This window comes from Diceros bicornis, chromosome 17 (genome assembly GCF_020826845.1).
Source record: "Diceros bicornis minor isolate mBicDic1 chromosome 17, mDicBic1.mat.cur, whole genome shotgun sequence".
Lineage (NCBI taxonomy): Eukaryota > Metazoa > Chordata > Mammalia > Perissodactyla > Rhinocerotidae > Diceros > Diceros bicornis.
In genome coordinates this window covers 323,449-347,446 of record NC_080756.1, presented here as the reverse complement: position 1 = coordinate 347,446, position 23,998 = coordinate 323,449, and the positions used below count along the sequence as shown (strand labels likewise).

Genomic DNA, 23,998 nt, shown 5'->3' with positions numbered 1-23,998 from the left:
GCGCCGGGGAAACTGTGCAGCTTTGTGAGTGGATGTGGCGCGCGTGGCTGTCACCTCTTCCAGCCTCACTCTGGCGGCAGCGGCTGCCTTTCCTCCCCGAGGCCTGTCCTCTTCCTCCTGCAGGTCCCTGGGGGACACTTTCCAAAGTGTGGACACGCGTCTGCGCTGCGCTCGGCTGTGGCTCTCTAGCGCGGTGCCTCTGGTCCGGGTGGACCGCGCTCAGGCAGAGAACCTGGGACACTCAGCGAAGAGGCCCCCGAACAAGAGCAAAAGGCCCTCTGTCTGTCTGTCCGACCTCCAGGGGATCCGAACACTTTGAAAAACGGTCACTTGACTTCTCACCGCGATGAGTTAGGAAGGCAGCGTCTGCGCTCGCTCACCAGCTGTGTGTACTTAGCAATTGACCCAGAACTTCGATTTTAGGGCAGAAGCGAGCCAGGCAGTGCGGCGCGAGGGAAAAAGGACCCACGTCCCCGAGGACGCCGGCCTCCTCACCTGATAACCTCGCTATTTTTCTGGACTGGATTTTAGTCTTTTTTAAGCTGTGTGCATTCCATCCATCCCTGAAGTGGGCTTGGAGGAAGCGTCCGCATCCTCGGGTCCCTGCGCATCTGCCTGTGTCCCCCTCGGCTCCCAGGTCGGGTCTCCAGACCGCGGGAGGGAGTGGGGGTGGGGTCCCCCGCCGTCTGCGGGGCTGAGCGCCGGACCCCCTCCCCCACCCTCCACCCCTGGCAAAGCCTGAACGCTGGAGCTCGAGGGCCCCCCACCCCTGACTCGGGAAGGAAGGAGGAGGGGGCGGAAGGAGGCGGGAGGGAAAGTGGAGGGAGGAGGGAAGGAGGGACGGAGAGGGTGGCAGGAGGGGCGGAGGGGGAGGGGGCCTGGGGAGCCGGCTGCGCTGACGTCACCGGGCGCGCAATTCGGGCTGCAGCGCCTTAAAGCCGGGGCGTGCGGGCGGAGATGCCGCGCACTCTGGCCAGGCCCTGCAGCCGCGCGCTGCCCCGCTCGCTGGCCGGCCACGCGGTGCTCGTCTTCGGAGTCCTGCAGGCGTACCCCGCGCACCGCTCGGGCCTCCGGAGCCGTAGGAGCCCCCGTCCGCGCAGGAGCCGCAGGAGCCCGTGGGGCGCGCACGGCCTGGCGGCATGGACGCCCCCTCGGTCGGCGTGCTCCTGTCCCTGCCCGTCCTGCTCCAGCTGGCGGCCGGGGGCGGCTCGCCGGGGCCGGGCGCGCTGCTGCGGGGCTGCCCCGCGCGCTGTCGCTGCGAGCCGGACGGCAGGATGCTGCTCCGGGTGGACTGCGCGGACCTGGGGCTCGCCGAGCTGCCCGCCAACCTCAGCGTCTTCACCTCGTACCTGTAAGTGCCCGCGCCGCGCGGGGGGAGGTCGGGCCAGGCCGCCTCGCAGGGCGGGCGACTCTGCAGGACACCGAGGCCACACGTGCCTGGCCCGGGGGCTGCGTGTCTCGGGGGCCCCGCGCCCGGCAGTCTGCTCTCGGCGGGGCGCAGGGCGAGGGCTCGGTGCAGGCACCGCACGCGGGGTGGGCATCGGCGCCGCGAGAGGTGGCCTGGAAGTTTCCCGAAGGAGAACCGAGTGCACCCTTGCACGGTCGCACGATGTGACCTTTTTCTTTCTTTTCTTTTCTTCTTTCTTTCTTTCTTTTTTTTTTTTAATGAAGTGATTAAAATGTGGCAACCGCGGCCGCAGAGAGCTGCCAGGACGTTATCTTGACTCTGCTGCCCGGGCGCCCTTTGAAGCACCGCGGCCGGTGTAATCTTTAACCGCCTCCTCCTCCGGGAGGGAAGTGGGCTCGGGCGCCCCGTCACCCTCGGGGGTCGCCCCTGTTCCCCCACAGCCTCTGAAGCCCCACCGCTGGCCGGCAGGCCGGAGGCTAACAGGAGGTCTCGTGGAGGCGCTGACCCCGGAGGACCGGTTCTCGGGGACCGGGGCGGCGCTGTCCCTCCCCCGATGGAGGATCTGGGCTCGGTTCCCCGGGCACAGCGCAGGGTCGGGGGCACTCGCGACCACAGGGAACACGGCGGGGTCAGAGGAGGCGCCCCGGGAGCCCACCCCGCGCGCTCCGGCTCGGCTCCTCTGATGTCCTTGGCAGCGGCGGGCCGGGCTGTTTTCCGAGGGGAGAGCGCGCAGAGTCTTGCGCAACCGTCCACGCGGCGGTTCTCTCTCCAGACGCGGAGTGAGCGAGGGGAGTTTTCACCTGCTTGCGTGCTGCATTCACGGAGGGACAGCCGCCAGGTTTAGGTCGGCAGGCGGCCCCTCCTCGCCACCGTCAGGTCCGCTGCCTCCTCTCCCGGGGGCCCCCGCCTCCCCACGCGGTGTCCTCGGGCGCGTCGTCGCGGACGGAGATCTGCGCCGCCGGGCCCCGCTCACGGCTGTCGGCGCCGCACGGAGATGCCCCGTCTCTCTGGCGAACGGCCGAGCTCGGTGTCAGGAACCTGTGTTGCGTGTGCGTTTCTGGGAGCAGAGTGCCAATTCACTGCAGAGCCTAGAGCTCCTCTTCCGTCCCTGAAGAAGCTGGCCGAAGCGACGGAGACGGCTGTCCCCCAAACGCTTACCTGCTTGGATCACACGCTTGTCGTGACACATGTTGCGAGTACAGAAGATAAATTTATGAGTAATGTCGGGACTCTTTTTTCTCCCTTTGAAAGAACGAACGTTCGTTAGGCGTCTGTTCCTAAAACTTGGCGTAAAATGCTGCCTCACCTCAGGTCCCTCTGCCTCACGTGCGTCACTGGGTCCTCCGTGTGCTCAGGGGTTGTCAATCCCTGTCTGCCTGTCATTGTAGATAACCCCCTGGAGTCAAGGTACCACTAAGAAGTTAACTGGCGTCTTTTTCTCATGCTGTCTGATGACAGCCTGGACCCTGGCCTAAGGGGAAATTTTCTCAGTGCCCTATAAATATGGAACGCAGAGAGTCTATGAAAAGTGTCGCAGTGAAGGTGAAGTGCTGCTTCTGATGGTTACGCTCCAGCGAGCACGAGTGCTCAGTGTAGAAGTCGGTGCAGAAGCAAATAGCCAGACCATGTTCTTCATAATGTGCGCCCAGATCTGGTCTCCGCACAGAGTGGAAAATGCCAGAGGCCGTGGGTGCCCTTCCCTCTGGGTTGAGGGGTTTGGGGTTTTGGGTTTTGGGTTTTACAACCGCAGAAACTTTGTGCAGACAGGGTAGATGGTGCCCTCTTTTGGTGACACCTAGAATTATTTGACTATTTCTGCCTTCACTCATAATCTGAAAGAGGAATCTTTATTTGCTCATATTCAGATGAATAAGCATGTGTTTTACTGGTTTTCTTATTTTAAGAAATAACTTCGCTTTGCTCTTGAGAGAGAACACAAGGTCACAGCCCCATCCACTGGGGCCCTGTGGTGACCGACTTTGATGAGATCGCTGCAGTGTGCAAAGACCTGTGTGGGGGAAAGGCCAGGCTGCTATCTTCCATTGTTTGCAGTAGGTTATCACCATTTATTTGAGTCAAAATGTTATCTCTCAATCTTCCTCCTCTCCCCACAAAAGAACAAGCATTTCATTTTCTTCAAACAGTTTGATGATGGTGAGTTCCAGCTGTACACATGTGGCAGATAGATTTGCCACAGTCTGATGGCCGGCTGGTCAGACTTGGAGGGAGGAAAGTTTCCTAAATCTCTTCATGGGAGGCTACAGCTTTTTATGTGCAGTTTTATAATCTTTCTTCCTCAGACAAGCTAAATCTTAAGCCAGTCCAAACATTAATATTATTATTACCTCATTAATATTATTGTTACCTCCAAACAGTAATATTATTGCCTCATTAATATTGTTATTACCTCCAAACATTAATGTTACCTCAGTAATTTTTCTTACTGAACTACATTCCCCAGAAGATGTGCAGTTGGGCCACCAACGTGGTGGAACCCTGGGAAAGTCTTCGTCTCCTCTCTGTCTCTCTCCCTTCCAGTGATTATGGGCTCTGATTTTATGACAGGGGCTGATAAGCTCAGCAGAAAATAAGGAACACACCAAGGTTAAGACGTAGAAGCAGACAATAATCGTTTGTAACGTTTACTGCATCTCAACCCACCAGTAGTGATCTGTCAGAAATAGAGTAACTAGCAGCTCATCTTATTATAGGTGGGTTATTTTAACGCATCAAATGTGGACACTTTTGCTAATAGGATCTATAAAGTTAGCTCCCCTGTGCTGCTCTGATGTGCCTTTCATCCAATTAGTGTGGCATCCAGATAGAAAACTAAATCTTGATGAACATTCTAATACAGTAATCTACTTTTCTTTATTGATCTAGAACGGCCATTTTATTTTTAAATGAAAACTGAGTTTTCCCTGCTGTTGCTAAAAGACATGAACATTTCATCCACAAGCAAATTATGTCATATGAATCAAGGAAGCAGAAGAAAGAATTTTTTTTTAATTTTATGTAGTTTGAATACTTTTCCATATGTAACTTTGTACCAAAATTTAATTTTACACATAATTAGTAAAACTGGTATTAACAAAAACTGATTTAAAATGCCAATTATAACTAAGTACAGCCCTGGTATCATACATGTGTTTTAAAATACAGTTTCAAAATTAAAGAATATTTTTAGAATCTTCTTTGAAAATGTTTTAATATATTTCTGCTTCCCTTCAAGCAAAGTATTTTAAATAAAGAAAAATGTTTGTACTTTAGAAATGGTTACAAAAATCTTAACTGTTGTAACAGTCTTAAAATTTAGATCAATTGCAAAATTTATAGAGTTTGCTCTACAACCTACTTTCAAAGTTTGTTTGAAATATAGTGATGTCAATGACTTTTCTGCATTTTAATGAAGTACTTTCTTTTTCTTCAGGGTTGCCAGAGTTGTCTTAGCTGTATTTTGTTACAGGGGCGATTATTGAAAGTAACTGACTAAATTTGTCATAGTGACTTTAAGTAGTGGTTCTGATTCAGACAATTTTGTGGTATAGATTTAGAATGTTTTGGTGAATACATTCAGCATGTGCAGGGCAGAGTTTGTGTGACAAGAATGAATTTCTACATATAATAAACATGATCTTCAATCAGATCTTCAATCTTTTTCCTCCTTATGTGTTTTCGTCGGAGTAAAGGAGTTCTGAGAAGCAGCACAAGGGAGCAGTCACAAGTGAGTTAGAAGATTGGAATCAAAAAACAACCTTTGTAGCTAATCATGTTTTGATAATGGAACTATTCCCACTTGGATGTGTTTAAAGAAGTTCAGAAACACAAAACTCGTCTATGATTTCTCATAGTTAAGTTTTTTATATGAATTATTTGATTGTTTTAAATATCCAAAACGTATAACTGTCAAAAGCATGGAAGTAATATCCAAGTAAGCAATTAACACAATAAAGCTGTCATAAAATTAAAGACCTTTCAGAATATTCATAGATTTATAATTGATACCTAATATCTACCTACCTTAATAAAGCATTTTTGATATTTCTTCTGTTAAATTCATACATTTAAGTCATTTTAGCCATAAATTGAAGTATGTTTCCAATTAATCCAGATCAGATGCCTTAAGACAAATGAGAAACAGTAGTGAGTGCGGCACTGAGCACTTTTGTGAAGGACTTTTTTGGTTTTGTTTAGTTATTTATATAAATTCAAAATAATGCTGAATGGCATGTTCCAACACCCCACAAGTGGCCATTTCTGGTGAGTTCTTTGGCAGGCAGATCCCTTCCTGTGAGCCTCAGCCTCCTTGCTCCTTTGCGGTGTTTCCCTCGTGGTCTCACTTGGTGGAAGGATGCGTCAGAGGGCACTGGAGCCAGCCAGCAAATAGCTCACACACCAAAGAAGCAGGCCCCTTGTGTGGGCCTGTTGCTGTTTCTGATGCATCGTGGTAGAATTTCATTTGTTAACCTCCCGTGGGACCCAGCCTACTGCAGCCCATTTATTCCCAGATCCGTCAACTTCAATCTACATTTTTATTTATTCATTATAGATGCCAAGTACATGCTCACTTTCACCTTGGAACCCATTATCTATGGGAAAAGGAGACATTTCCTAGGCTATAAGGTGGGATTTCTCATAAAACTTTTCATAATTCAAAATTAATTTTGTTCTCCAAGGTTACCTGGTAGGAAGCAGGCCCATTCTTGAAATCCCTGGCATTTTCTCCCACCTCTTCCAGTTAATTTTTCTGTTACATTGATTGAGCCCAATGGAAATGCCTTATTTGAAACTGGTAGGTAGAAGAACATTAGTTATTTGATTTCGAGAACTGGAATAATGTTTCCTAGTGGTGATGCTAAACAGTGTCAGCATCAGGAGAACTGTTTACAAGATGCTTCGTTAGCAGGACTCCTTCTTCGTGCCCTCACGTATTACCCCTTCTCCGTGAGTCAGTCTGGAATTGGAGAAGCCAAAATGTGCTTGGAGGCATGCAGAGGCACCGACCCATGTCCATGAAACCATCTCCCTTAGAGTCGGATGGAGTCGAACTTCAGGATGTGAGGACGGGCTCTCTCCTCTGGGGCTCATCTCCTCACTAGACTGTGAGCTCCTCCAGGGTAGGAAATTTTCCACTTTATATCCTAGGGCCCACACGGGTGCATGACACTTAGTGATGTTCAGTAAATATTTGTAATGTTGAATTGAACAGAACTGGCTGAACCAGCTGCTGAAATCCCGGGGGAGAAAAGGGGTCAGAGAAAGATAGAGGACAACTATTCACCTGCAAGTAATGAGACACAAAGCTGCTGGTTTCTTTCTCACAGTTATGACCCAGCCCGTTTGAAATAGTTAAATTGTATTCAGCTTAAATGAGTTATTTTAACAAACACACCAGAATTTACATATCTAAATTACTTTATTATTTTAATAACAATAATAATAACGCCGACATTGACATCATTCTTCCTGAGAGCCAGGCATTATGCCAAGTACTTTGCTCAATCATATGTCCCACAGGACCTTCTGACACAGGTGCTGTTATCATCCCTAACTCGGAGCCTGTCAGTTTATTCCAAGGATATTTCCATTGCTCAACGTATTTTTGCACCTCCTTGAAATTATCTTCAGGGCCAGTTGACCAGAAACACAGGAAAACCAGCCTTCTAATTTATAGTTATCCCTCAAAGTAATTGTAATTGGTGCTGAAATATTTCAGCACATTTTTCTTTTCAGGAACACAATTTATGAAACTCTAATACCAGAAATATTTCTCCAGGGAATCCTGGGAAATGCTGTTTTTAGTTTTCAGTAAAATGAGAATTATATAGCTTAAGGCCAATGTTTTAAGTTTGGTAGATACCTTTTCATATATCTGTTTTCTTACTACCACGGAAACATTTTTCTTGTCTCCAAGTCAAAGGTAAATTGTGATAGCTGCTCCCTCATAAAGGGTGACCAGGGACTAAGACCTTCCAAGTCGAGAGTAAAAACTCATTTTCTGTGACCAGATCTGTGTGTCAAGTAAAGTAGTTGTATTCTTTGGAATTATTTCTTAATTCAGAGAGACATGAACTTTCTTAAAAAGCCAATATCATTTAGTCTGTGTCTTTCATCTTCTAACACGCCCGTGGTGGTCAGGGGAGGGAGCCATCTCCTGCACACACACACACGCCAACACACCAAGAAACAATTTCTGTTGTGTCACTTGCTCGGTGGAAATGATCTGTAGCATTGACCTGGCCTGGCAGTGGAGAGCCAGCCCTCTGAGGGGAGACTGAGGCGCCAGCTGTGTGCAGGCACCTTCAGTTCCGTCAGAAGCTGATGTGCAGAAGACAGTTGTCCCGGCAAAGGACCTCGTTTGTCAGCCTACCTGCTGAGAGCACGCTTTCCTCCATGGTCCTTTGTCGGCCCAGCCTTTCCTCAGTATCGCTCGTCTTCCACAACTGGAAGCCAAGTGTTTCAAACTGTTACTCAATTTTACAGCCCAATTCCTTCATTTCCTCCTTCCACCTCCTTTCTCTCTCTCTCTCTCTCTCTCTCTCTCTCTCTTTCTCTTTCACACACACACATACACACACACACACACACACACACACGGTGATGGCTGACCTCACATGCACACCTTCTTCTCCAAAGTCTACACTAAGAAGAGAACCTAAGAATTTCTGTGTTTCACTAAAAAACTAATAAATATATTTGTGCTTCTTTTTCCTTGAAACCTTGATTAAGTAGAACAGAGACCTCTACAAAAGATGTCTATTTGCAAAAATAACCTTCCTTTGATCAAAAAAGCCACAAAAGTGTACTTCTCAGGAAAGTACAAAACCACACATGATCTCAAGTGGAAAAAATATAAAGAATTTGCTGAATTTTTAACCTTAGTACATAACAAAGATATTCTTTTAAAGTCAGTTGGTTAATGTGGGCTGTGTTAGGACTTTCATTGTGTTATGTTTGGGTTTACCCAATGTTATTTTAATGAGTTTATTGGTTCGAAACACAAAACACAGGTGCTTGAAGTTCTTAGGTTATAAATTTTCTTGTGAGGCACTTACTTGGAGGAACTCTGTTACATAATCAATTGGTCTTTAAATCTATCAGCACAAAAATAACCTTTCACTTTTTGTATACATATATAGTGAGGATTGTTTGGTTGTAAAACCAAATAAAAATTTCCACGGAAGGAGTCACATTCCTCAATTATCTATTTTGTATATGTATAGCGACTTTTGTGATAAACATGTATTTCACAGTGTCTGTTGAATGAATCTATAGAATGAGTTTGGAGTCTTCTAGTAAAGACTGAGATGAGAAATATTCCTCTTGTTTTCTCTTCATACTTCCTGTTCTGAAGGATCCTTAGCAGACATGCCTGGGTTGGCAATAGGCCTGCTCTGTAACTGTTAGTACTGTCATCTGCCCAATAGAGTGAAGCCTAGAAAAAATGGCAACGAAGTGGGAAGTCTGAGGGAGGAACAGTGCAATAGACCTGAGAGACTGCGACCTCCATCGGGCACCCGTTCTCCCGAGTCTCTCCATCCTTCTCCTTCCCACCATCTAGACAGCACCAGAGGGCTAGAGGGTGTGTTTTCCTGATCTCAGACACTTCCCCCCAGGGCTTTGAACTACAAGATGAAGAGAAATTTAGGAAGTAGAGTCTTTGGGATTAAAGTGTCAGCTCTCAGTGCATCAACACTGGGGTCTTTGATTTTACTGGGGGAAGCCCGTCACCGTCCCTGTGGTGAGACCGTCACTCCATAGCCTGGCTCCCCGGCAGCTGTGGTTCTCTGGGCTCAATGAGCGGAGCACAGGAGGAAGTTCCAGATCTTTTTTCATTGACTCTTCAAGCTCATGTAGCAAAAGGAAATCCTAGTTAAACCAGATTCTCCCGAGTTGTAAACATATCTCATTTGAAGATCTCAGAAGTTTCAGCAACATGATTAACTGACAGCAAGTATCCACCTCCCACCTTACAGCTGCTGGCTTTCCCATAAACTCCACTTCCCCAGGGTCTCGTCATCGTGACAATTGTTAGGTGGATGTGGTCTTGTCCAGAAAGACTGTTACATGGTAATTTGAAGCCCCTTCGCTGTAGAAACTCCTCAGAACATAGTCAATTGTATATTGGGAAGGAAAGGCTAATTTTGGTAGACTCATGTTAATTATAATAAAACCAATTCAGAGCTTGAGCTAATAGCTAACTACATTTAGAGTAAATTCTACTGTGAAGAACTAAAAGGATAATCTTTTATCCACAAATTAGCAGGATGACTAAGCTGTATACCTAAGGTCACATTACGCAGCACAAGACTGAAATTTAATCGTAATTGCTAGCGTATTACCTAATCCCCCACATAAGCAGAATTAAACCCCTTAGATGCACAGCAGAGGCTTCTGATGAGTCAGGAGCTGTGTCTGCCCCTGGGGTTTGGAGGGAAAGGACCTCGGAAATCCATCACCTTCATTTCGCAGATGGTGACATTCATGCTCGGAAGAGGTAAATGACATCCCCAAATCACATCACTGATGAAAACAGGGTTGGAACCCAGGGCTCCTCAAAACCCCAGGTGGGGGCTCCTTCTTGTCCCCTTTTTGCTCCAATGCCAGATACTCAGAGGAATTCTAAACCCCCAGTTGCTTTTCTAGATTCTGCCAAATACCTGTTGCTCATGCATGTTATATATATCCATATCTACGTTTGTGCCTAAATTTTAACTTATCTTTTTTTTTTGGCCCATAGTAGATACAGATCAAGTCTCTGTATCACCTAAAGATCTGCAGAGCAGAAAGAAAGAATCAGATTAGTTTGAGGAATAAATTAATTTCACAAATTTCTGTTCACAGTAGTTAAAGATGTGTGTTTTGTAATTTAAATTTCGTTTGACACACTTAATTTGTGTCAAATTTGACACACTTAGGTTGCCTTGTGTCCCTTGTGTCTGCTCCCTTTCTCCACCGGCACTGAGGTTCCCTGGGTGGTTGGGCAGTCTTCTGCTTGGTTTGCATAGACCCCCAAGATACACACACTCCCTACCACCCCACTAGTGTGTCATGATGTGGCTCTGCTCACGTCTCTCCTATGTTCTGTCCTTGGGTTTCCTGTGGCTTCATGATAAAACTTTGCTCTGCAGTTTAACCCGCAAAGCCAGCTTCTCTTGCCCCATCCTCCGCCTGCAAACCCTGCCACCAGTGGCCCCTCCACAGCCAGCTGTGCCCTCTTCTCTCCAGCCACATCAAACCACATCCTACAGTTTCCATGTTTCATGCCTCCAGGTGTTCGCATGTGTTGGTCTCTGCTTGGAATACCTTTCTTCTTTTTTATCTTGCTAACTAGGAGTCTTTCCATACTCAGTTCAAACCTCACCTCCTCTGGAAAGCTTTCTGTGACCCCCCACCCCAGTCCAGAACCTGTCTTTGATGCTGCCATGTCACACTGAGCCACCTCTGCCATCGCACTCACCGCACGTGATCACCACACTGGGTCTACTCATCTGTTTGTACTACTGGACCATATACCCCTTGAATTGTAGGTTTTCTTGGACCGAAGAAGAAAGGAGTCTCCCTGGGGTTTGGATCAGAGCACAAGTTCCCTGTGTATTCATCATGTTTTTCATTTTTTTAGTTCTACGATGCTTTGCTCTCGTGAGGTCTTGCTGACCTAGGAGAGACTGCCCCTCCCAGGGCTGTCTAATTCCTAGAGATGGCGAATGACTCCTTTGCCAGCATGCCTTTTGTGTGCAAACCACCGATCACTCCTCCCACCTTCTTTATCCGGCTCTCACTGGGCTCTTACACTCGAGGTCAATCTTCCCTGTCCTAATCACCCCAGGGCCAGGACCAGACACCTTGGGGCAGCCCCTACACCCCACAGACTGCTGACGTTATTCAAACTAGCCAATTCTAAGCCTGCTTGGCCTGTCGATTCCTTCCCATGGAAACCACAATAAATGCTCTTGGCCGCGCTTGCCTCCCACTCCTCCTGGCCTCCTGACGACCCTGGAGCTTCCTCACGTGGCCCCGTGTGGCCTGGTATGCCCCTACTCTTGGGACCTGCGAGTAACAAACTGTCTTTTCAATAGCAGTTGTCTCCTGATCTGTTAGCCATACTAAACCTGAATAATGTTAAAACCTACACTTTAACGTACCCTGTGCCCATACACGCCTGTGCCGGGCAACTTACAAGAGACCATGCCCGGGGCACACTCGAGGGAGAGTCGGCACCACCTTCTCTCTCTGGTCCTTAAACACTGCATAGGACTGACACTTTGTCCACACCTGAGATGTAAGGTGCCGTTTTTCTGCCGCCAAATGAGAGAGTGAGATGAGTTGATACCCTCTGGTCTCATCTTATAATTTGGTGACAGAGGGCTCCTTCCCTCCAAACTTGGCAGACTGCATTGTTGGTAAACCCCCAAGACAGACAAAAAAATTCAAAAAGTGCTTTTATTTTAACATTTTACCCAGTTTCTCATTTGACCCTCATAACACACAGTAGAATAGTTCCTACTGTCCCTACTTGAGGATGAGAGGGTCTCTTGACAAAGACCGAAGCCGTCTGGAGTGACCTGGGGGTTACTCCCTGCCTCGGTGTTCTCTTCTGGGAAACGGTAGGAGCAGTGACAGCGACCTTGCCGGGTGGCTGTGCAGGTTGGGAGACAGTGCGTGGAAGCACTCTGTGTGGGTCTTGTGTGGAGCATGAGCAAAGTGTGGGCTGCTGCTGTGTTTGTTGGTAATGATGTTACAGTTGCTATAACACGAAGCCCATGCTTTTCAGATACACAATGTCACCTCTTACTGTTATTCCCCAAAATAGCTAAATTAATTGCCCTGAAACTTTATAAGTGTAAATGTAAGTTTCATTAAACAAGATTTTTTAATGTGAAAAACAAGGAGAGGACAGCAGAGCGGTGCCCCTGGGTGGAAGAGTGGGGAACAGGAAGGGGCGGCTTCACCGAGCAGAGCATCACCCGGCATCTGGGGTAGAAACAGTCTGACTCTCATCCCTGATCCTTGATACCAAGTAGATGAAAGGCTCTTAGTATTGAACAGAGTTTAGTATTTTCACGTGGTATGGTGTTGTGTGGACACTTCGAGAATCTCCAGGAGGCTGGCACTGAGTGAACGCTTTGTCACACGTGGTGGCTGGTGGCCCAGCATTCAGAGTCCACTCCTCAGACAGGGTTGAGTGAATGGCCCACAGTTTGTGGTCCTGGGCCTGAGTTGCCTTGATCCTCTCATTTTTCATCCCGCCCGTCCCCATGATTTTTTCTGACTGTGTAGGAAGAATTCAGTTTAGTAACTTCTTGGGCTTTTAGAAGCTCCCATATCAGCAGTTGACCTGCTACAGAGCAGGCGAGAGATGATGGATTCCGGGAACTGAGAGGAGATGGGGATCCAACTTTCCTCAGAGCCAAAACCACTCAGCAAAAACCAAGTTTTCAAGACAACAAAAATGCGTTTGATTATTTTCTTTATATTAACAGCTGAAAAAATCTACTCTAAGAAAAAAAAACTGATTTAAGGAATAGGCTTATGTCTGTCTGAAAATACATTCAAAAGAGTTGAATTTTCATGAGGAATTTCAGTAGCTGTCTTTGATAAAGAAGCAGTTGATTCAACACAATTGGAAGAAGGATCTTTGCAGTCATGGTGACAATGAGGCTGAGATTATTTCTTGGGGAATAATAGATACTCGTGACTTGAGTCTGTGACGGGGAGGGATTCAAAGTTAAAAACGGAGTCAAGGTACCCCTCGGGCTTGTATTTGAGCAGGGGGCCTCTGGAATTAGGCCCAGTGCTTCCAGCATCGAGGATTGGTGAGTGGACCAGACAGTCTTTTAATTCAGCTGGACAAGTCCCGTGCCACCGTCTCTCCAGTCTCCCGCACCGTCTGCAGCAGAGGCGAGCTGCCTCACCCATGACCGATGAAGTCAGGAGAGCAGGTCTGAAAGGGACAAGGGGAATCAGTCCTATAGGAGCACTTCCCACATGTGAAAAGATGATTCTGGAATTCTCAGGTGCCGACTGAGTTACTAAAGTAGATAGCTGATCTACTTTACAGGCCTGAAGCCAAAACTGACGGGACCTTCAGGCAGATGCCTATTGTGTGTTATCCAGCAGCAAGGATTGGAGAAGTGGGATCTCTCAGCCCAGCCTTATTAAGCAGTTTAAATAATCGCTAAACCAACGGGGATCAGAGGCAGCAAAAGTCGAACAATTTCAAAAGAAGAGTCAGAAGGGTCTCTCAGGCAGAGCGAGTTCTCCAGGTGGAGATCGGGTAAGAGGAATGACGGCCAGACAGGCCTGGGACAAATATGAGAAGAATGAGAGGGTTTCGGAGAGCGCCGCACAGACCCTGGCGACGCCTCGGCTGTGGGGTCAGCTCAGCCAGCGGGTGGAGTTCCGTCTTCAGGGACCTGCGTGCCTACACACACACTCAGGCACGGCTCTGCATTTACACAGGGAGGAAACGGAAACTCATTTTTGGAAACACCCTCAAAATCCTGAAATACATGTGTCATCTTATAGGATGTCTATAGGATAAGACAATTGGCACACTGCCAGGGGTGGGGACATCATCAACACTGTCACACAGGGAAACAGCAGAACCAGGAATGCAGGGGAGTAGTGCGCTGGTCAGAAGTCCAGATCCATGGTTCCCAGACTTGTCTGCGTGTTAGCTCCACCTGAGACCTAACGTTAACCTTCTCGAGGCCCGGATCACACACCAGACCAGCTCAGTCAGAATCTCTGCGGAGGAAGCGAGGCATCACGATGGTTTTTCGAGGCAAATTCAACGTTCGGTCAAGTTTTGGGAACTGCTGCACGAGGTCTGGCTACCCTGCTGTTGCACGTAGGATCTCGGGCAGGACACACAGCGTCTGTGAAGTGAGAGAGGTGAGCACGCGCTCTGAGGTCTCTCCCAGTTCCGTCTCCTGTGAGTCTGTCAGCTGACATCTTCGGGCATCGCAATAGGGCAGGTGTAGCAGGGCTGTAGGAAACGGGGTTTTCTACACACCCACACCCCCTGCATGTAGCCAGTCTGGGGGCGTTGTTGACCCTCCTGCACTGTGCATTCCTTAAAAGGACTGTATTTGTTTTACAGTTTAGAAGGCCTCTGTAGGCAGCCTCAGGAGCCCATTCATTTTATTAACATTAAATCAACAAGCAGACCTTCTTTCTGCCTCTCTCCAGCAGGATTAATGGATTCTGGCGTGATTTGTGCATCTAGCAGCAAAACCTCGTGCTGAGAAAGCTAGCAGGCTTGACTAATTCCCAGCAGTGCTAACTTCATAAACTGACTTTAAGCTTTTAACTCTGACTGAAGATTAGAGGTAATGACTTCATGCTGTTACATCTGAATGCATGACACTCAAGATGCATAAAACTACACAAAATGACAAACTGATAAATTAATATACATATGTTTGTTATGTATATATATATATATGGTTTTTACGCTTATGAAAATACTTGATTCTCTGTATGTAAGAAAAGATCCTTTAAAACGCTGAGAGATTCGTGTGATAAATAATCATTACACTAAATAGGGTATTGACAGAAGCAATTGTAAAGTGAGACGTGAGACTCTGCCATTAGAATGTCGTAAATATATATATACTGGGTGAATAGAAGGCACAGTGTTGTCTGAAGCTCTAACATGATGGACTGTTGAATATGAATAATTTTCTAAGAAGCAAAATGATTCTACTCTGTGAGACCAGTTATCACCTATAAAGAATCCTACATGTGGCTATGCCTGTACTTTTTTCTTCCAGACAGCCTTAAATTAAATTCAGAATTCAGAGAAGTATGCATGAAGAAGAGAGAGAAAAGGGGAAAATACAATATTTCCAGCCCATCTGACAAGACTACATAAAAAGCTTTTGATCAAAGTGTCTTAAGTACACTTTACTGGTGTGACAAACAACATTTTTATCCCTTTATTAGATTTATTTTCTTCTGAAAACTGCAGTGACCAGGGTCTGGTTTGTGAAAGAAAGTTGGCAGGGTTGTGTTCTTTGATTCCTAATTAACACCTTCAGTCTCAAAAGAGAACCCACAGAAATACCATAAAGTGTTGCGGCTGCATTGTGATTCCGCTCGGTTGGTTTGTTAAAAGTCGGCTGGGCCCTGGCAGCCGTAATAAAGGGGCAGCTCAATGGATGTTTTGTGTTGTGCCCACTGGACTGAAAGAAGGCAACCATTTTATTTTCAAACGGGCAGCTGCAGAGGGAGGTTTAAATGGAGCTAAGTACAAGATTTACTGTTAATTTATAGTAAATAAATAAAATAAAACCTAACTTTCAAGTTTTTACAGTCACATAGAAGTTTTAGTGAGAAATTATTAAGGACAATAATTTTGGAGGTTTTTAGTAGCTGATTTGGGGAATCTGGCAACAAGGAATAGCATTAGTTATTAAAATCAAAACAGCCCTTTTGAAAGAGCTGAGTAAGCCACAGCTTTAGAAATTGACATTTCCACTTTGAGAGGTAAAGGCGTATCCGTCCTGTCTTTGGTAATGTAACTCTCTCATCCCACTTTATTGAAACACTAAAATGTGTCCAGGTCGGAATTAAGATTCCATACACCCCCAACTCACTTTTTTAAGAGCATGGAGTTGAATTTTGCCTGGCGTAGGGTTGAATAAAGGAGGCATTTAACTCTGGTCAGATAAATCTCACCCACATTCAAAAATGCAATTAAGGAAATATGTAAATCTAGATGTTTCATCAAATGCAGGCTAAGGGGTTACTAGTTCTTTTCGGACACAATGACTGAACCAAAGAACCTCAGTGTCTGCGTAAGAACCATTGTCAAGCCACAGCCCCTGTTGGAAACAGAGTCGGGCTGGCCGTGGGAAATACCTACATACTTGACACAGGCCCTATTTCTGAGAGAAAGGGGCTGGAAGAGAAAGTATGGCGATTTTACTGTTGCATTCTAATCAGCCATGATCTGCCTAATTTGCTTTGATCAGGAACGTAAACTAATTTTTCTGTGGGCAGGATAAAAGTAATTAGCAAGACGAGGCTTTCATGTTATTTCAAAAGAGCTAAAGTAAAGAGGATCAGAAATTGTAATGGTGGGACCTAAAAACATCTTTTCAGCTCATCTGAGGGCATTGTCGGTTCAGAATAGGATGCTGACACAGAAGAGGACCTCTGCTAAAGATAGTTGGTTTCATGGGCTCACAACCATTGCACATCCTGGGATCCACAGTGCGACGTCACCAGACAGTCACCATGGTGATTTACGGCTGCGTCTGACTGGTACAGCCCTGTTCTCTGTGGGGACACCTCTACCTTCCTGTGAAAAGGTGTGATTATCGCTTGGTCCTAAAACATTCTTGGCTTTTCCAGGAGCTCTGCACTTAAGTTTCTGTATTTAGGTTGTCGGGGTGGCTGGGTGTGTTTATGGGAACCCTAAGCCGCGGCTCCTCTGAAGCACACACACAACCAGCTTGGGTTCCGCGGTCCTGGGTGCACTCGAGCGGGTCTGAGATCAAACTGAGGAGACTGGTCAGAACCTGGCTGCCAGTGCTCACATCCACAGCGTCGTTCACGGGTGTGGTGCCAGTGACCAACCTCAGTGATGCCGCATCCTCCTCTCTTGTTTTTTCTAAACACCCAAACACACGTAGCTATTAGATGAGAAGGAAAGATTTTGGAATATGGGATTTTGTTTCTTCAAAAAAATATATTTTGTGTTACTTTTTTTCTTGTTGATATGACTTTGCATTACTTCCTTCTCCAAGCTGTTGGAGTAGGTACAGTATAAGTAACCCTACTGTAAACTTAATTGCTTTTTTGGCTACTAATCTCCTTTGCTAGGATTCTTAGATACCAAAGTGTGCCTTTCTTGTCAGACTCAATGTTTCTTATAAAAGAAGTGGATCTTTAAAAAGCATCTCTCTGTGAGGTTGGAGCTCACCAAGTTTCAAGTTATACAGAAACTGTTGTTGCAGAATAATTCTAAATGAAACTACAAAATAAGACCACTATTCTACCTTGTTTTTAAAATTATTGAATATAATTTATTTTTTCTCATGTTTTTCTCCTCTTTTTGGAAAGCTGCAGTCAACAAACATTTTAGCTCTTTTATCATTGTTTCAAAAGTTCTTAGGAGTAGCAGTGTTTAAAAATGCAAACGAGGAGCGAGTCCAGTGGCGTAGTGGTGGGGTTTGCACGCTCAGCTTTGGCAGCCCAGGGTTCGCAGTTTCGGATCCCAGGCACGGACCTACGCACTGTTCATCAAGCCATGCTGTGGCGGCATCCCATATAAAGTGGAGGAAGATGGGCACGGATGTTAGCCCAGGGCCAGTCTTCCTCATCAAAAAGAGGAGGATTGGCAGCGGATGTTAGCTCAGGGCTAATCTTCCTCATAAAAAAAAAAATGCAAACGAGTCTGTTTTCACTTTGTTGCTGTCGTCAGGTCTAGAAAAAATGGCATCTCTTAGGAATAAGAATTCAATCTGTGGCTGTGGAGAAGATCTTTAATAGTGTCAACTTTATGTTCCTGAACATTCATTCATTCACAAAATTAATGTTCATCAATTGCCTACTTTGTGCTAGATGCTAAGAGTACAGCAGTGCACAAGATGGACACAATTCCTGCCTTTGCAGGGGAGAGAGACGCAAGCAAATGATTAATTAAATTTATATTGTTAAGATTATAAAAGGGCTCTGATGGAGAATGAGAGTGCACTAAGAGAGAACCTGCCTGGTCTTGGTGGAAAGACTTCCATTAGGACGTGACATTTAATCTGAAATGTGGAGGATGAGTTGGAGTTGACCAGAAGAAGGAGAGGGAAAGAGCATTCGAGACAGACATTTCCATTTAAGTCTGAGCACTGGCTGAATTCTCCTCCATGCATTCAGCAACTGTAACAAGCAGTGTGACCCCCAAGACCAGTGAGGACCTGGTGCACACTACGGGAGGTCCTAACATGGTTACCCCCGGGGCAGGCTCCTCCTCTGAGATCTGACCTTTCGTTCCTGGGATCTCTCTCAAGGAAGATATTACTGGATCTCTATAGCAGGGGGCTCAGTGGTGTTCTGGTCTCACACGTGTACCTTCTGCTTGACTAGCCTATAGGTTTACTGGGCACCGGAATTCACCCTCCATCCTTCTGAAACATGACTGTGAACTGGACTTCTCTGCACCCCTAGTAATTACCTGGAGAGAGGAGATGGTAATAGTGTTGTAAGTACCTGTGTGTCTTCCCTGGGTTAGATGTGGAGCCACGATGTCGAAGGCAGGATTTCCCCTCTGTCCTCGTCTCGTTCACAGAAGCTCGTCCAGTTTTTGTTCACAAGGGGGAGCAGGTCAGACCCAAGGGCACACTTGTTCATTCTCTCAGTTTGCACCTAACATTGCATGGCACTTACTCTCGGGCAGGCCCTAGACTAAGCCCCAGAAACAAAGATGGATTGAGGAGCAGCCTTTGCTTTCTGGGGGTCACAGTGTAGTTGAGGAAGACAGACAAGTAAACCGAAGTGGGCAGCGAAGACCGCACTCCAGGGCCAGACATTCTGCTGGAATCCTGGCACTGCCGCGCGTTTCCTTGGGCAAACATGCAGCTCTTCTGTGGCGTCAATGTCCTCATCTGTAAAACAGCACGTTTCTCATGGGGTTGTTCCAGAGGTGTGTCACCTGCAGAGCACTTGGAACAGTGCCGGGTGGGTGGTAAATGCACAGTGTGGTTGGCTGTCACTGTTACTAGAGGTCAGTGTAAAGTCCTGTGGAGGCACAGAGAAGGAAGCCCTGCCCTCCAGGGGCAGGATGGGCGTGGCCCCCCAGGACGCAGGAGACGCTTCAGCAGACACAGGAGAGGGAATGCCCTGAAGGAAAAGTTCAGATTCACGGACCACGAGGCAGCCACGACTGGAACTGAGAGAGCTCTGAAGAGAGGACAGAGGCATCTGAATGGCCGCAGGACTCAGAGAAGAGACAGTGTTAGTTTGGAGAAACTTGCTCAAGTGCAGCTCCTGTCAGGACAGACACCTGCCCAACAGTCCAAGTCTCTTTCCTCCCCAGGGCTGGGGCCCCAGCAGACGAAGCCTCTGAAGCCCAGGGTTTTAATCTTGACTGCAGTTGGTTAATTCTATGACTGAGGGGTACTGTTTACCCTTTCTGATCTGTTTTGTCATCTATTAAATAAGAGATTCCATCCAGTGTCCATTTTAGTGCAAACGTCACCCTGGATTAACTTTATCCTCAGCAGCGAATGTTTGACTTGCAAATTCGTGGCCGCGCACAGCCACGGAGGGATAGGAGGGAAATCCAAGACGGGGTGGGGGTGGGTGGAGCCGTGCACACAGCTAGCTTTGGAAAAGAGGCAGGACACGACCCTTCTGAGACACGAGGGAAGAGGAGGTGGGGTGGGGAGGCCTCATGGGTCATCAGAAGCCTGGAGGTCTGGATAAAGCTACACTGTGGATTCCAGTGGCAGTGCTTACAACCAAAAAAGGGTAAGAGTTGACATTATGGCCCCCAAACAGAATTCCTGAAAGAGGCTGTGTTCACTGCTGCCCCTTCATTACTGCCCGCTCACTCTTTCATTCCTCCTGAGATCAGCCTGCCACCCCCACTGTTCCACTGGAACCATCTCTCAGAGACCACCACCGACCTCCTACTGCCAGGTCCAGAGGGCCTTTCCTCGGTCCTGTCTTCCTGACCACTCTGCCCACCACCTCTGAGCCGAGGGAGTGTGCCGCAGGTGCAACCTCACAGTGCACATGTTCTGGAAACCACCAGGCCTGGGTGTGGCCACCGTCCAAAGCTCAGTCTCCTTATCTGTAAAAGGGGCTAATCAAGCCTGTTATCTGTGTGTGGCCTCATAGTCGCTCCCTTCACCATGCTCTCAGCTCGCACGTGCACTGCTGCCAGTGCGTCTTCCTGAACGTCATGATGACCATGTCACTTCTCTGCTCAGAACGCTCCAGCAGCACCCACACTGGAAAGCATGCTCCACCGCCCGCACATGGGCTCCACAGGCAGCTCGGCTCCTGCCCCGCTGCGCCCCCGCAGCAGGAACCGCCTGGAGACAGGCCCCTGGTGTCAGCGTGGCCTCTGACTGCTGACATCTAACTGTCTCTTTATCTCTGTCTTCATTAGCAGGCTGACATAGTAGGTTAGTTTAAAGCTAAAGCTCCTTTTAGCTCTAAAATTCTATGATTTTACCTTTTTGGCCTTATTTGCCCACACTTTTCCTTCACATTTCTTTTTCTTCAGGCAAATTGGCCAGGACCCCATTCCCCTTCCTTGCTCGTTGCTCTCTTGCCTCTGTCCTCTGCTCTCACCAGTCTCCCTGGCTGGACTGGCTGCTTTCCCATCTCCACATGGAAAGATCCTTCCTTGAGGCTCTTCTCAAGTGCCGTCTCCTCCTCCATGGACAGGTCCTCGTCCCACTTGATGCATGCCCGTCGTCTCCTCCTATGGAACATTCACATTAGATTCGTCCCATGTCGACCACTCGATATCCTCACTCCTTCCCCGGCCCCAGGGGCTCACCTTCACACTTGGGTCAATTCCGTCTTCCTCCTGCCCACTTTGGCCCTGCCACCCTTACATAAAGATGCACCGTGCCATAACATCGTCAGTGCCTCAAATCAAGGCTTCAGAACACTTCACTGGAATGTCTCCGGTCACTTTAGTTCTCTCATCTGTCAACCACTCTTCCGGGCAAACTGAAGCCAATGTTCTGAGGTCACACATGGAGGCCAATGGGCTGTGAGGGGCTTGACTTCTTAATCTTAATTGTGTCCTGGACTAGGATAATGCATTTACAAGTTAGTATAAAATCAGCAAATAAGCAAAATTGTACTTAAAAAGACTTCAACTGTAGTTAGATTTTATTAAAATCTGGTTACAGTATTATAGTTATAGCACTTTTAGCCACTTAACAATAGATGAGATAAAATTCCATAAATATTTGAATGCATTTGTATTCTAGTTCAATGGTTCACAACTGGGGCAAAAATCAGAATCACTCTAGATTTTTTTGAAAGTCCACATTCCTGGGTATGACCCCAGAGACTCTGATTTGGCAGTCTGGGAGTGAACCTGGTGTCTGTTTGGACAGATCACACAGTGCTAGGACTTGTGCAGTGCATGGTGGCACAGCTGGAGGCAGCAGCCTGGAGTGGATTCTGATTGCATGTTCCCTTAGCCTGCGTTGAGCCCTTTACCCGGACTTTAGCATCAGAAACGTCTGCTTTAGGATCGTAGCTTCGTCACTTATTAGATGTGTGACTTTGAGCAAATTACTTTCTCTAAACTTCAGTTTCCCCATCCGTGAAATGGGACAGTGATAGTACTCACTGTAAAGGAAGATAAAATTCGATCGAGTCTACAAAGTACTCAGGACAGCACTCAACATAGCAAGAAGTTGATAAACGTCAACTATGAGATGGCAGTGACGATCGTGTCCCTCTCTTCCAGTCTCCACTCGGCCAGGAGCATCGAGACCAGTTTACGTAATGCCGGGGGAAATACTGACACAAGTTAATTGGTCACTCTTCTTGTGAGATTAGTATCTCTCTTGCAGTTCTTATTATTTCTCTGTAGGTTATTAGAATAAACGTTAACATGTGTGAATTATAGTATTTTGTGTATGTAATATACGTGTGTGTGTGATCTCCAATACATCAAGTGACCGTGTAAACGTTCTTGACCTCATCTGGCATTTAAGCCAAAAGTGTTTGGCGGCCTTTGTTGGTACAAGTAAAAGCAAAGCAGTGTCCTGATGGCCCTTGATGGTCAGTTGTTGGCCAAATGATACGGAAGCCTCTGCCAGAAAATATTATCATCTAGTGGACTTAAATGCTCATTTTAAATAGATTATTTAAATCATTTTGTTCTATCAAAATATCTTTTCTTCACAACACTTACGATTGTGATCAAATAATTATTTGCATTATGATTAGTGTCATGTCTGTTTTCATGACGAATAGCTCCATGTGAGTCTCTAGACAGAAGGAGCTATGCCTGTATCGTTTGCTGTGGAATCCCCCAAGCTGCCACACAGCGAGTGCTGAGTGAAGACTCGAGTCAGGGGAAGCAAGGGAGATGGGAGGAACTGAGGGGTGAATCTGTGTGCTCCCACATCTTCATCTCAGAACCAGGGGCAGGGCACAGAATAAACTCTGAACCACATGTGCAATGTAAAAAAGACCAAGACAACCTCAACCTACCAAAGTTTACCATCTAGCTAGGGGTATCTGGCATATTCAGAAATATCTACCATCCAGTACACTTAATAAAGGTTTTAGGAAGTTAGTGACTGTCCAGACGGGTTAACATAAATAGAGGAGAGAAGATGAAGTGAAAGAGACAGAAAAATGAACAACCAAATTAAGAAAAATCAGAATTATATCACATAGGCTACCATTGTAGCCCTTGAGTAGACAGAAGGGAAATAGTCCTAAGTCCATATTAAAGTGAGTTTCAACAGGCTAGACAGTGTGGGGATATGTATGTTGTTTGAATAAGTACATTCAATATCATAATTGTTTTTATTCTAGTGGTGATATTTAATTTGAAATTCTTTGAACATTAAAAATTGGCATGAGACTTTTATGTTCAGAAAACAGGAGTATAGGTTAGAAAAGAAAAGCTTTCCCAGGAAGCAGGCTCAGAGTTGGCCATGTGAGCACAGGAAGTTTCCTGGGTGCCCTAGAGTCAAACCTGTAGGGAGAGAGGAACGAAGGAGGCAGGATTGGGCAGAGGGAGAGTTTGGGCTGAGATGAGGTTGCAACAAAGTCCTCAGCCACCTGCAGGGAGCTCTGACACTGGGGTGGCCCTTTTGAAATGTCCCTTCATCCCTCACACTGACCAGTTATTGGATGTAGGTCTCCTCCTGCCCTCCCCCCCCCAAGGGTGACCGTGAGCAAGGAGGCTCACTTTAGTTTCTAAGCAGGGTGACTCAGCTGGAGCTCCAGCTGAAGGATGAGCCAGTAAGTTCTGAAAGGAGCATCTTGGCAGGTACCATAACATCCCCTCCAGCTGGTCCAGAAGGATTTAGTCTGGAAGAGGGAGGGAACAGGCAAGGCTGCCATGTTTCTTAGGAAAGTAATCGGAGTTGACTTACCACCATGAGGCAGCGCTACCCAGAGAGTGGCGAACCTCCTATTTCAGCCTTTAATCCTCCTCCTCCATTGTCTTTCTCTTCTGTCCCATAGATTCCTTTAACCTCCTAGCCAGTTTGTTTCCTCTCTTAATCATATGTATATATTCATGCATTTCTACTGTCCCAGAGAACGTTGATGCTCTTTGGCCTTCCCCACCTGTCTTTTAAACAAAACTCTGTCTCCTAAGATCCTCAGGGAGTTAGTATTCTGAGAAGAGCCTCAGAATACTGCCATACTAGCTCACCTCCCTCCCCTGACCAGCTGCGTAAACTTCCTCTCTTCCTACGTTTATGTTCTCCTGGTCCATCTGGTAAGCCTCCTGCCATTTAACACCTGGCAAAAGTATGTTTCTCGATTCCTGTATTAGAATCTTACCTCAAAACTCCCTTTTCAGGTAACATAAACTGATTAATTAGAAGTGAGAAAACAGGCAGTCCCTGGTAATTCACAGCACAG

General features: G+C 46.8%; 1 protein-coding gene across 2 annotated transcripts in view; it reads left to right on the top strand.

Annotated features, from left to right (window-relative positions):
* The first annotated feature begins 1,027 nt into the window (after positions 1 to 1,027).
* LGR5 (leucine rich repeat containing G protein-coupled receptor 5) overlaps positions 1,028 to 23,998 on the top strand; it is a 120,027-nt gene continuing 97,056 nt past the window's right edge. For both annotated transcript variants that reach the window (XM_058557628.1, XM_058557627.1), the window contains exon 1: positions 1,028 to 1,351. In XM_058557628.1, the coding sequence (XP_058413611.1) occupies positions 1,140 to 1,351 (212 nt within the window). In that variant the 5' untranslated portion in view covers positions 1,028 to 1,139. The remainder of the gene's footprint in view (positions 1,352 to 23,998) is intronic.